We start from the raw sequence: 13614 nt of genomic DNA on the forward strand, positions 1-13614 counted from the left end.
GAACCATTGCTTCCATACCTTAACATATGCAGCCCATGTTGATTGTGCTAACGACCTCTGGACCCAAGGTATAAACTGTGCAAAACCATCTTCCACAAATAACCTGGACACTGACTGATATCTCCTCTGCTCCTGGAGCCAATGTTCTGAACCGATTTAACCACTGCCGAGACAAGGCATCAGCAATGTTATTATTAATCCTTGGAACATGCCGCACTCTAAACAAAATATTCCAACGCAAGTCCTCAAAGGTACATCGACACCACTATCAGGAATAATTCCAAACAACAAAGCTTAACTGTAATACCCAACATACACCAATAAACCGGGAACAGACCCACACTCCATTTTCCTTGAAAAAAATGTCACTCATCTGTGAACAAGTATAGATCAACATTAAAAACTGCCTCTGACATCTAAAATGTTTTTCCATTATATTCCGACAAGAAGGTGTCCCAAACTTGCAAATCACTTTTATGTCCGCTTTGTAAACAGTTGAAATGTTGCGATTGTTTTATGCCCACCTGCCTTCGCTTCTGCCAGCCACCTGCAAAATATCCGCCCCATGTCCAATATTCAAAAAGCGAAAATCAGTTATCCAAGCAGATATTAAAGAAACAGCAATTTATCTTTGTCTTCACCACTGCTTCTTGTACTTCTCACCGCAAATCTAGAAGCTCCACTCAGGTAAGCAACAATTTATACTCCGGGAATACATTTAAATGCCCAAAAAGCAAAGCATGGTCTTCGGGCCCTCAGTCTTGTCTAATACCAATGGAACCCCAAAACGATCAAAAATGTGAGTCAAAGATTCCAAAAGAATACCACTTCAGATGATGAGCTGGACAAAGGAAATTGTCCAGATAATATATGATCCTTTGAAAATATGTCTCCTTCCATATGACTCACCCCCAAACTTGCTAAGCGCCTCAAAATACTGTATTCCTCTCCTGAGGAAGTAGATAACAAAGCGTGCATTGGGGCGGTGGGACCGGACGGAGCTCCATCATTACATAAGAGTAAGTCTCTGCATTAAGCTCTCATATAACTTAAGGGCGCTTTACACGCTGCGACAGCGCTAGCGATGTCGCTAGAGATCGCACCCGCCCCCGTCGTTTGTGTGTCACCGGCAAATCGCTGCCCGTGGCGGACAAAATCGGTAGTGCACGTCACACGTACTTACCTGCCTAACGACGTCGCTGTGGCCGGCGAACAAACTCTTTTCTAAGGGGGCGGTTCATGCAGCGTCACAGCGACGTCACACAGCAGGCAACCAATAGAAGCGGAGGGACGTAGAGCAGCCGCATGAAGGTCACTTCCACCTCATTGCCAGAGGACGCAGGTACGCTATTGTCATTCCCGGGGTTTCACACGTAGCGATTTGTGCTGCCTCAGGAACGACGGACAACCTGCGTCCCAGAAGATCAACGACAGTTTGAAAATGAACGACGTGTCAAAGATCAACGATGTGGTGAGTATTTTGGATCCTTAGCGGTCGCTCGTACGTGTCACACACAGCGACGTCGCTAACAAGGCCGGATGTGCGTCACAAATGCGATGTCGTTGCGTGTAAAGCGCCCTTTAGTGATTGAATGTTACAAGCACTTTGCAATATGCACAAATCTGCACTGAGCACGTAGACTCCTTGAAACAGTCATTTTAGTTTGTTCTTTGATCTTAGGTATAGATTACTTACGATATACTCCTGATGTGGAGCTTATACTCATATTTTGAGAGATTCATGTAATCTTTACTGAATCTATTTGTCTGTCAGTTCCCGATACCTGGGAAATCATATTTAATAGTTTCATCTGTCAATTGTGTATTTTAATATCAATTTTAAAAATGTTTTATTTTATGCATTATACTTTTTTTGTTATGTTTGATATATGATTAAGTTTATGGCCCCATTTAAAGCCAAAAAAAGGGTATAGAGCTCTAATTATGGTAATTATTGTACCTATTGTGTTGCTTTTTCTTTACAGATGTGATGACTACTGGGGTGGGATTTATTGTGATGAGCCTGAGGTGTCTTTACCAACTCAACTGAAAGACACTTTTAACAGGGCTCCAGCCAGCCAGAACTGGCTAACAGTAAGTGGCGGCAAACTCAGTAGTGTCTGTGGTGCAGTAGCATCAGGAATGGCTCTTCACTTCAGTGGAGTAAGTATGAATTGTGTCATGTTTGTTTGTTTTTTATTGTTGCAGCTCTCACTATCTATAGTTAAATTCTGAAGTGTATTAATGATACTATGATACAACAAGGAAAGATATTGCTTTTCAAAACAACGCTACATGCTACAGACCAGGCATCTCAAAGACGCGGCTCTGGGCAGCAAACAGTGCCAGAGGCTGCTTCTTGCGGCCCACAGGCATCGTAGATCCCTTGATATTCACGGCTAGGATCAGGGGGCCACCGACGTCAGAGCTTTACTTCAGTTGAATGTTTGTCCTTAGACACACATTCAATAGAAATGTATTGCCAGCACCACACAGAAATAAGCTCTCTGCAGCTTTACCAATGCCACCAGGCAGATATCACAGGCCAGCAGCTGATGTTATACACCAATGTAACCTGCTGGCCTCTGATTGGCTGGCTGCTGGCATTGGTAGCTGTGCAGAGAGCTTGTCTTATTGGCAATACATTTCAATTGAATGTTTGTGTAAGGACGTACATTCAACTGAAGTAAAGCACTGATGTCAGTGTCCTCCTGGGCTGGGTCACGATCATCAAAGGATCTATTGTGCCTTTGGGCTGTGTGTGCAGAAAAGAGGACGCTGAGGGAACAGGTGTGAACTATTTTTTTTAAAAAATGTTATGTAATGAATGGCACAAAAGGGCACAATACTATAAGAAGGGAACCAGAATGGGGCACGTTATTACAAAAAGCGGACCAGGATGGGCACATTACTACAAGAAGGTGATCAGAATGGGGCATATCTACAAGATGAGGACCAGGATTTGGTACATTACTACAAAAAGGTGACCAGGATGTGGTACATACATAACTACAAGGGGACAAGAATGGGCACATTACTTCAAGATGAGGACTAGAATGGGCACATCACTACAGGAAGAGGACTAGGATGGGCACATCACTACAGGAAGAGGACTAGGATGGGCACATTACTACAGGAAGAGGACCAGGATGAAGCACATTACTACAAGAAGGGGATCAGGTGGTTGACGTTACTACAAGAAGGGGACCATGATGGAGGAGATTACTATAAGATGAGGACTAGGATGGGCAAATTACTACAAGATTGGGGATAGAAACTACAAGAGGATCAGGATGGGGGACATAACTACAAGATAGGGACCAGGGTGGGGACATTAATACAAGATGAGGAAAAGGATAGGCACATTACTACAAGGAGGGGACCAGGAGTTGGGCACATTCTTACAAGATGTTGGCCAAAGTTACTATATGGCGCTTATTGTAAGATTATATTACTTACAAGAATGGGATAAAATGTAAAAAAAAACAAACATGTAAACATTTTTTTAAAAGGCATAAAAAAAATTTACCACTAAAAATGATGTTTATATATACACTAAAATAAACAAAAAAAATTCACATTTGTTATCGCCACATTTGTAATGGTCCAAGCTATAAAACTGTATCATAACCCATAAGATGAATGCAATTTTAAAAAAATAAAATAAACAAGCGAAAAATGGTCAAACAAGTGATCAAAAGGTGTATAGAAAAAAAATTTATGGTATCACTAAAAATGTTACTTTGCAAAACAGGACTGCCGCGGAAACACCATCACATGTCTCAACGCTGGCAGGAAAGTAGACAGGTCTTTCACCGGGAAGGAACAACCACGGGAGACTGCCCTTCCCGTGGTTGTTCCTTCCCGGTGAAAGACCTGGCTACTTTCCTACCAGGGTTGAGACATGTGATGGTGTTTCCGCGGCAGTCTTGTTTTGCATATTTTCCCAGGGGGCCTTGTTCTAGAATCACTGCGTTGAGAAATACGTGATGGTGTCTCCGTGGTGCTGGATGTTGATCTCCCTAAGGTCAATCATCCTTGCTTATGTAGTTTTTTACTAGGCATTGCTCCCACTAGCCAGTTTCCTACTCCACACTGATGAGGGGCAAATACCCCGAAACAGCTGTCTGTGGATGGATACCATGTTTTGACATAGGCGGTTTCCTTTACTGGAGACTGCCCTTCCCGTGGTTGTTCCTTCCCGGTGAAAGACCTGGCTACTTTCCTGCCAGCGTTGAGACATGTGATGGTGTTTCCGTGGCAGTCCTGTTTTGCATATTTTCCCAGGGGGCCTTGTTCTAGAATCACTGCGTTGAGAAATACATGATGGTGTCTCCGTGGTGCTGGATGTTGATCTCCCTAAGGTCAATCATCCTTGCTTATGTAAAAATGTTACTTTGTCATGCAAAGAATACGTCCCCCAAATTCAATTTTTTTTTCTATATGTAATCATATACCCAGCAGAGTTTGAGAACCCTGCTATAGTTGTAACATGGTGACTCTGGTATAATTTATCTACGTCGTGCCTCTTTACGGTACAAGTGGTCTGTGGACACCGAGATCTGTAACCTCTATCCAATGCGGGCTTCACACGGTACAATCTATCGTGCGATTGCACGAGTGATTGTACCCGCCCCCGTCTTTTGTGCGTCATGGGCAATTAGTTGCTCGTGGCCATAAAGTCGTTAAACCCCCGTCACACGCACTTTCCTGCTGAGCGACCTCGCTGTGGGTGGCGAACATCCACTTCCTGAAGGGGGAGGGACGTTCGGCGTCACAGGGACGTCACAGCGGCCGGCCAATAGAAGCGGAGGGGTGGAGATGAGCGGGACGTAAACATCCCGCCCACCTCCTTCTTTCCGCATTGCCGGCGGGAGCCGCGGGATGCAGCTAAGCTGTGTTCATCGTTCCCGGGGTGTCACACGGAGCGATGTGTGCTTCCCGGGGTACGATGAACAACCTGCGTCATTAAAAATAATTTTTTTTTAAAAAATAAGCGACGAGTACATGACTCAGGATTTGTGAGCGATTCTGCGTCGCTCGGAGGTGTCACACAAAACGACATCGCAAGCGATGCCGGATGTGCGTCACGAAAACCGTGACCCCGATGATGCATCGCGCGATAGCTCGTCTCTTGTGACGCATAAGTCTGTAGACTTTGTTGCTATCTGTCTTTTATAATGAACATGTTGGTTTTTTTTTCACAGGGCTGCAGTCGCCTCTTAGTTACTGTGGATCTGAATCTCACCAGTGCTGAATTCATACAGTTCTATTTCATGTATGGCTGTCTGATAACACCTCACAGCCGTAATCAAGGTGTGTTGCTGGAGTATTCTGTAAATGGAGGCATCACCTGGAACCTATTAATGGAAATCTTTTATGATCAATACAGCAAACCAGGGTATGTTTGCAAAATCTCTGACCCGTTTCTACTTTTCCTAACTGTTTTAGCTCCTTGTTCTAGTTTCCATGTTTAAGATTTCCAAATATACAGCGTGTCCATTCTGTTTCCAATCATGTTGCACATTTCCACAGCAGATTTAACCTTTGCAATTAATTTATGTCAAAAAATACACCACAACTGAGGCTAAAAATACAGTTAGTTCACAGAACAGAGGAGAAGCAGGATTCTGATCCAACGCTGCTCTCTCCTTCCCTATATTTTATTGTCTATGTGTGTTTATGACCACAGTAGAATGTAGAACATGATAATGGCACAGATAGGTGGAGATGTGCCGCCCCGGGGTGGTCGTGGCTTGAGGGGTCCGGACCCGGGCTCGGCAAGCACTCAAAACTCGAGAAGGTTATTTACAGGGAAAGAGTTTGTGACGCCACCTGTGGGTTGCGGTAATGGGAGTATCGCCGCAATCATCTCGATTCTCCAGTCATCCAACATGAACAGGAACTGCGTCCGCATCCTCCTACAGAGCCGCTCCGTCTCCTCCTCGATCCAGATAGCCGTTCCGGGAACAGAGCGCACAAGCGACCAGTCTCTTGGCTCCGACAGCTTTACTCTTTTAGCCAGGAACTTTTGTGCAGAGTCCCGGTGTCCCTGCGCCAATTTCCGCCCTCACATCCTGTTACTCCCAAGGGGCAGAGCTTCGGCTTTGTGCCCTTTCACGGGGATGATGGTGCAGTTGTTTTTAGGCGCCAAAATGGCGGGCAAAAAAAACCCCGTCACCCGGGTTAATGGGTCCAGTCCTTATCCTGTTCGTGACGCCAGAAAAAATCGAGGTGTGCCACCCCGGTAACGACCGGGGTGCTTGGATCCAGGGTGGTCGTGGCTCAAGGGGTCCGGACCCGGGCTCGGCGAGCACTCAAAACTCGAGAAATATTTACAGGTGAAGAGTTTGTGACGCCACCTGCGGGTTGCGGTAATGGAATACCGCCGCTGCCGGAGGGAGTATTGGGGCAGATGGTGTGAAGCAGCAAGGTGTCAGTCCCTCCGCAGGTAGGGAAGGCCCCGGAGTCAGGGGTTTGGTAGATTTTGGGAGGACGGGGTGCAGGGATCAGGGTACTCACTGCGGGTAGTCGTGGTGTTGGATGAGGTTTAGACAGTAGATACACACACTGTAGGTAAACCAAAATCTCTGAGTGCCATTGCCGCTGCAGGGAGCCTGTCCAAGTACCTGGTCCCACCGGTGACACTTAGTGATCCAGAGCCTGCCTCCGTGCACTGTTTTGTGTCTGTGTGGGTCCCTATAACTTGCAGCTGTATGACCCAGTTCTTCAGTGTTTAGGTGAAGTCTTGCTCCTAAGGGCAGGCACTTGGGACTTCAGTGGGTTGCTTTGTTTGGAACACCCTGTCCCCCTCGTTGTGCTGATGCCCTCAGTCTCTGAGCTCTTGGAAGGTCCCTGAAGACCCCCTTCCTCTGCAGGTTAGATGCAAGGACGTTGAATCGGATCCTGACCTAGGGTCCTGTACCCCATCGTGCTCGGTACCGGGCAGCTCTGTGGGTCCCTCTCTGGTGCTTGCAGTCCCTCCTAGATTGCCTCTGTCGCACCCCAGACCGACGTCTCTGAACTCTGTCACCGCCTCCGCTGGTCCCAGACTACTCTCTGCGACCCAACTTCCGTCTCTCACTAGCTCCCGGGAGCTAACACTCCAGCTCCTCACACCTTGAGAGCTCTCACTCGACTCACTTCATCCCTCCCACCAGTCTGCCTGACCCCTAGGTAGGTGGCCCTGTTTCAGCTAGACCAACCCACTGGTGTGTCTGACAGGTCATGATGTGAGGTGTTGGATGGGGTTTGTGGTGCTGATGGAGGTGACACCGGTTTCTGGAAACTTGGAACCATGGGGGGTAGGTCCTGCACCCTGGGGAAAGGATGCAGTTCCCTGTAGCACCCTGATGTATTCAGGGGCGCTACACAGGCCTTCTCGGCAAGCTGCTTCACTAATGTCTTCTGGGGGCACCGTGTGCTGTTAATGTATTTAGCTACTGCATTCAAGGAGCACTACTTAGCAATATAGTTTTCAGGAGGAATTATACTTGCCAATAATGCACTGACATATATCTGCCAGTAATATTTACAGGTAGCACTACGTGGAACTGTTTTTACAGGGTGCATAGTGTTTAGTGTAATTATATTCAGGTGCCACAGCGTGTAGTGCAATCATATCCACCGAGCACAGTGTTTAGCATAATTATACTAAAACTGCAGTATGTAGAACATTTCTTGTAGAAGATGCCGGAGAGGCAAAAAGGCGCAATATAGGGTCTTATCCCAGTGGAAAGGGATACAGGGAGTTGCTCACCTGGGGAAGTTGTGCAAGTCACAACTACTATGAAAGGTAGATAGCTCTGCGATGGCTGCTGCAAACCACGTGTAAATTCAAAATGACTAAAGCAGGAAAAGAAGGAGTTAAATACGCGCTGCCATGTATAGTAAAGAAGGATCCAGGAACGATCAGTATCGTGATTTTATTGTTCTATGCATTTTGGAGTCTTGCTCCTTCTTCAGGACACCAATCACTGATGTAACATGGTGCCCTGGAAAAGTAGTCAAGGTGGTCGGGGTTGCAAAATAAAAGAAAAGAGAAAGTATACAGTCACAGAAAATGTCCCGTGAGTCACTACATGTAAATGTTTATTCTGCCTCATTCCTGCATTTAAACAGTATTGTATAGTTCTATTCAATGTAATTACTATTTTCTAATATAAGCTAGGGCTAATTTTCTGCAGCACACTACATTGCAGGCATCCCACATGTATTTCTTTGTTAGTAAAGAAGGCAACCTGTTGTTACAAATTGAAATCCCACCCCAAGGCCTTATAACTTTACATTCTACCAAAGAGCTATATTGAAATTCACAGGTATTATCATATATTTACTAAACACAATTAGTAATCCTGAAGAATTGTGACCAGTATTATTATTAGAGAAAATAATACACATTTTAAAGGCTAAAGTCAACTTTACACTTTGCACAATACTCTGGCAGTGAAAGCTTTGTATTTGTGGCGATAAGCATAGTCACATATTGTTATATCACAGCTCCCCCTACTGATATTCTAGAAAATTACACTCAGTGTGGAACTAGGTTAGTGACTCTTCTTTTTTAATTGTCTGTTCAGTTAATGTGAGGATTTGTAATTAATGTAAAGTTGTTTTTTATCAATCTTATAAAAAAAAAACCTGCTCATAGTGCAGACTGAAATGTAAAGATGTTTAGAGAGAATTTCCACTTATATTTTTGATGCAGATGTCCTCCAGTTTTTAGTGTCCAGGAGTTACATAGTTACTTAGGTTGAAAAAAGACATAGGTCCATCTAGGTCAACCTTCCTCCACCAATTCAGTGGATCATAAAGGGAGAATTATTCTACTTTTTGGTTTTAGATTTAGCAGTTTTGGTTTCAAACCTACATGAAAGGGGCATATATGTAACACACAAATTAGAGATTATGGCTTGTTAGGTTTATTCTTGCAGAATGTTATTTTCTATCTTATAGTTTGTGCATTTTTTTTTAATTAGTAATTTCTTACCCTTAACAATATGACATCAATGTGAGGTACGTGATGATTGTTTTTATTCTTGCAGCTTTGTGAATATTCTCCTACCCCCCAGTGCTAAGACAGTTGGCACACGATTCCGCTGGTGGCAGCCAAAACATGATGGCTTAGACCAAAATGATTGGGCAATCGACAATGTGTTAATATCTGGGTCTGTGGATCAGAGTACAGTGATGTTAGACACATTCAGCAGTGCTCCACTTCCACAACATGAGCGCACACCAGCTGATGCAGGCCCCATTGGAAGGATCGCCTTTGATTTTTTTGGGGAAGAAAAAACTGCAGGTATTTAAAAACACTATGATGATATTAGCCATTGTAATATGTTTCTACTCACGTACTGGTGTATGATGATTACAATACGTACTGGAGAATATAATATACTAGGGCATGGTTTGTCTTTGCCAGAAATATAATGTATATCAGACAAGTGGGTTCAGTACGTGGTTTGTCTGGAATAAACACATTAACTTAAGCTGAGCTGCAATATCAAGCAATAGGAACACAGTCTCTATTTCTTATTGGCGACACTTCCTTTAAATAATCATATACAAATTAATCTTTTTTATTTAATAAACATACATTATGTAACACAACCAAAGTTTTGTTTGACAAATCAAAGTGAATGCCCTGAGTTTATGTAGACAGTAAAGATAGATGGAAGACAAGGTAAGTAGAAACTTTAAAGGGACCCTGTCACCACTTTTTTGGTGTATAAGCTGCGGCCACCACCACTGGGCTCTTATATGCAGCATGTTAGAATGCTGTATATAAGAGCCCAGGCCGCTGTGAGAACATAAAAAACACTTTATAATACTTACCTAACGGTCTCTCTGCAGTGAATGAGGGCCTAATGGCCGTCTCCGTTGTTCGATGCCGGAGCCGCCTCTTTCGGCCATCTTTGTTCTCCTTCCTCTCTAGCCGCGGTGCATGACGGGTCCAACGTCATACACACTCGCTTACATTCAGGTCCTGAGCAGGCACACTTTGATCTGCCCTGAGCAGGGAATATCAAAGTATTGGGGTACGCCTGCGCAGAACCGGCGAGTGTGTATGACGTAGCCGCGTCATGCACCCAAGCTTCAGAAAGAAGCCGAAGATGGCCGAAAGGGGAGGCGCCCGCACCCAACAGCGGAGACGCCCATTAGGCCCTCATCCACCGCAGAGCGACTGTTAGGTAAGATAAAGTGTTTGTTTATGTTGTCACAGCGGCCTGGGCTCTTATATACAGCATGTTAGAATGCTGTATATGAGAACCCGGTGGTGGTGGCCGCAGATTATACGCCAAAAAAGTGGTGACAGGTTCCCTTTAAAGAGGACCAACCACCAGGATTTTCATATATAAACTAAAGCCAGTGCTATAGTGGATATAGTATCAAGTGGATTCTAAACATACCTTTAGTTGTGAGATCGGATGCATAGTTTCTGAAATAAAGGCAAGTAAAGTTTGTGAAATCCACTGTTACTTGATTGATACCAGCTGCAGAATATCTAATAGGTGGCCTGGGTTTTCCAATTATTCCCACCTCTGTCTGCTGCTTGTCCTTCCTCCCCCTATTCTTCCCTCTGTAAGAACAGAGACAGGGGGAGTAAGGACAGGCAGACAGAAAGGAGCCGGAATAACTAGCAAAACCCAACCCACCTATTAGATATTCTGTTGCACCTATAATAATAATAATAATAATAATTTTATTCATTTATATAGCGCTATTAATTCCACAGCGCTTTACATACATTGGCAATACTGTTCACATTGGGGCTCACAATCTAGATTCCCTATCTGTATGTCTATCAATCAAGTAACAGTGCATTTCACAAACTTTACTTGCCTGTATTTCAGAAAGTAAATACCTGATCTCACAACTAAAGGTATTTTCAGAATCAGCATCCTAGCGCCAGTATAGCACTGGCTTTACTTTATATATGAAAATGCTGGTGGTTGGTTCTCTTTAAAAAAATAAAAATCCATTACATTTGCATAAGCATCATTCACAGTTTCACAAGTAAAACACCTGGCTGCAGCCAACTCATTCTCATGTTCCAGACAAGCGAGAAGCAGGTTTTATAGGAACTATGGATTTTAGTTGCTAATGGGTGGTACCTGTTAAAAATTATATGTACAGTATTATATGTTCATAATATACTATATAGTTTCTGATTAAATTAGATGGTCATGAGTTTCTTTTATTTTGACAACAAGCCTTTTCTTATTTAATTAAATAGTGTGTAAAAAGCTACACTCTAACAGTAAGGTTGAATGCTTTTTTTTTTATTTATAAGTGAATGAGCATTGGCTTTTCCATGATGACTGCAGTATTGAGAGGTTCTGTGACTCACCTGATGGTGTAATGATCTGCGGAAGTCAAGACGGCAGAGAGGTGTACACAGTAACCCATGATCTGACCCCTGCAGAAAATTGGATCATGCAGTTTAAGGTAAATGTTTTCTGTTCCCTGATTTTTTCTATTATTTCATTTCAATTTGCTGAAGTGCTAAAATCAATGAAGAAGACACAAGCCTGGGGGCCAAATCTAACACAGGGGGGCATGTGCCATCACAGGGGGGCGCAGGCTCATATAATATTCACCGCTCCCCCAGCCCATCACTGCGTGCAATTTCAGCACTATTGGAGATGGACAGCGGCTGTGCATATTATATGAGCGGGAGCAGGAGATCAAAGGCTGCAGCCCGCAGCGTTCCCCTGTGCTCCAGAGCTGCTGCCCCCACCTCCCCTGGACCCTGCAGTGTACATATATATATACCCCCCCCCGTATATTCGGCTTATAAGACGCACCCCCTACTTTCCCCCAAAATTTGGGGGAAAAAAGTGCGTCTTATAAAGCGAAAAATACGGTAAGTGTATGGGTTCGTATGAAACATCACACTGCACTCGGATGTCATCCGACCGCAGTGCGATGTATGCAGAGACAAGCCGGGGAGAAAGTGCCCCCCCTCTTCTCCGCAGCTGTGATCAAATTGCAAGATTGGATCACAGTTGCATGACTCTCGGCTGACGCTCGTAGCAGAGGGTCATTAGCATATTGCTTCCGATGCCCTTGCATCGGAAGCTATGCACAAGTGGGACCGAGGCCTTATACTCAGATCTGCAGGATTTAGGATGGACTTAATTCACCCATTTTGTTAAGTTGCCATTAAATATAATAGGGGAACTGATTACCTTATTTTTCTTGTAAATTCTTCTAACCAGATTCACAAACATGGATCATTTCATAAATCCATCCCAATTAGCAGTGAATCATTGAGACATAAATCAGGCAAAAATGTTCAACCAGTAGTTTGAACTATTAATATTTAGCATACATGTAATAAGATGCTCCTTGTATTTTGAAGACATTGAATATTATAAAAATATTGAAGTATTTTTGCAAACAGCTCGAGCTGAGTGAGGTTGGATGGAAAGCGTTTGTGAACAGCAGTTTTCAGCTCTTTCCACAGATTCTCGATTGGATTCAGGTCTGGACATTGACTTGGCCATTCTAACACCTGGATACGTTTATTTGTGAACCATTCCATTGTAGATTTTGCTTTATGTTTTGGATCATTGTCTTGTTGGAAGACAAATCTCCGTCCCAGTCTCAGGTCTTTTGCAGTCTCCAACAGGTTTTCTTCAAGAATGGTCCAGTATTTGGCTCCATCCATCTTCCCATCAATTTTAACCATCTTTCCTGTCCCTGCTGAAGAAAAGCAAGCCCGAACCATGATGCTGCTACCACCATGTTTGACAGTGGGGATGGTGTGTTCAGTGAGATGAACTGTGTTGCTTTTACGCCAAACATATCGTTTGATATTGTGCCCAAAAGGTTCTATTTTATTTAATCTGACCAAAGCACCTTCTTCCACATGTTTGGTGTGTCTCCCAGGTGGCTTGTGGCAAACTTTAAACAAAAGTTTTTATGGATATCTTTGAGAAATGGCTTTTTTCTTGCCACTCTTCCATAAAGGCCAGATTTTTGCAGTGTATGACTGATTGTTGTCCTATGGACAGACGCTCCCACCTCAGTTGTAGATCTCTGCAGTTCATCCAGAGTGATCATGGACCTCTTGACTGCATCTCTGATCAGTCTTCTCTTTGTTTGAGATTACATTTTTGAGGGACGGCCGGGTCTTGGTAGATTTGCAGTGGTATGATACTCTTTCCATTAAATATGATTGCTTGCACAGTGCTTCTTGGGATGTTTAAAGTTTTGGAAATCTTTTTGTAACCAAATCCGGCTTTAAACTTCTCCACAACAGTATCACGGACCTGCCTGTTGTGTTCCTTGGTCTTCATGATGCTCTATGTGCTTTAAACAGAACACTGAGACTATCACAGAGCAGGTGCATTTATACAGAGACTTGATTACACACAGGTGGCTTATATTTATCATCATCAGTCATTTAGGACAACATTGGATCATTCAAAAAACCTCAATGAATTTCTGGAGTGAGTTTGCTGCACTGAAAGTAAAGGGACCAAATAATATTGCATGCCCCAATTTTGAGTTTTTTATTTTTTAAAAAAGTTTAAAATAAGCAATACATTTTGTTCAACTTCACAATTGTGTCCCACTTCTTGTTGATTCTTCACCATAAAATTT

General features: G+C 43.6%; 1 protein-coding gene across 4 annotated transcripts in view; it reads left to right on the forward strand.

Moving 5' to 3' along the window:
* RELN (reelin) overlaps positions 1–13614 on the forward strand; it is a 906715-nt gene that overhangs the window by 839174 nt on the left and 53927 nt on the right. For all 4 annotated transcript variants that reach the window (XM_075345182.1, XM_075345183.1, XM_075345181.1 and 1 more), the window contains 4 exons: positions 1986–2163; positions 5208–5401; positions 9045–9301; positions 11297–11451. In XM_075345182.1, the coding sequence (XP_075201297.1) occupies positions 1986–2163; positions 5208–5401; positions 9045–9301; positions 11297–11451 (784 nt within the window). The remainder of the gene's footprint in view (positions 1–1985; positions 2164–5207; positions 5402–9044; positions 9302–11296; positions 11452–13614) is intronic.

This window comes from Anomaloglossus baeobatrachus, chromosome 4, assembly GCF_048569485.1.
Source record: "Anomaloglossus baeobatrachus isolate aAnoBae1 chromosome 4, aAnoBae1.hap1, whole genome shotgun sequence".
NCBI classification, from domain to species: domain Eukaryota; kingdom Metazoa; phylum Chordata; class Amphibia; order Anura; family Aromobatidae; genus Anomaloglossus; species Anomaloglossus baeobatrachus.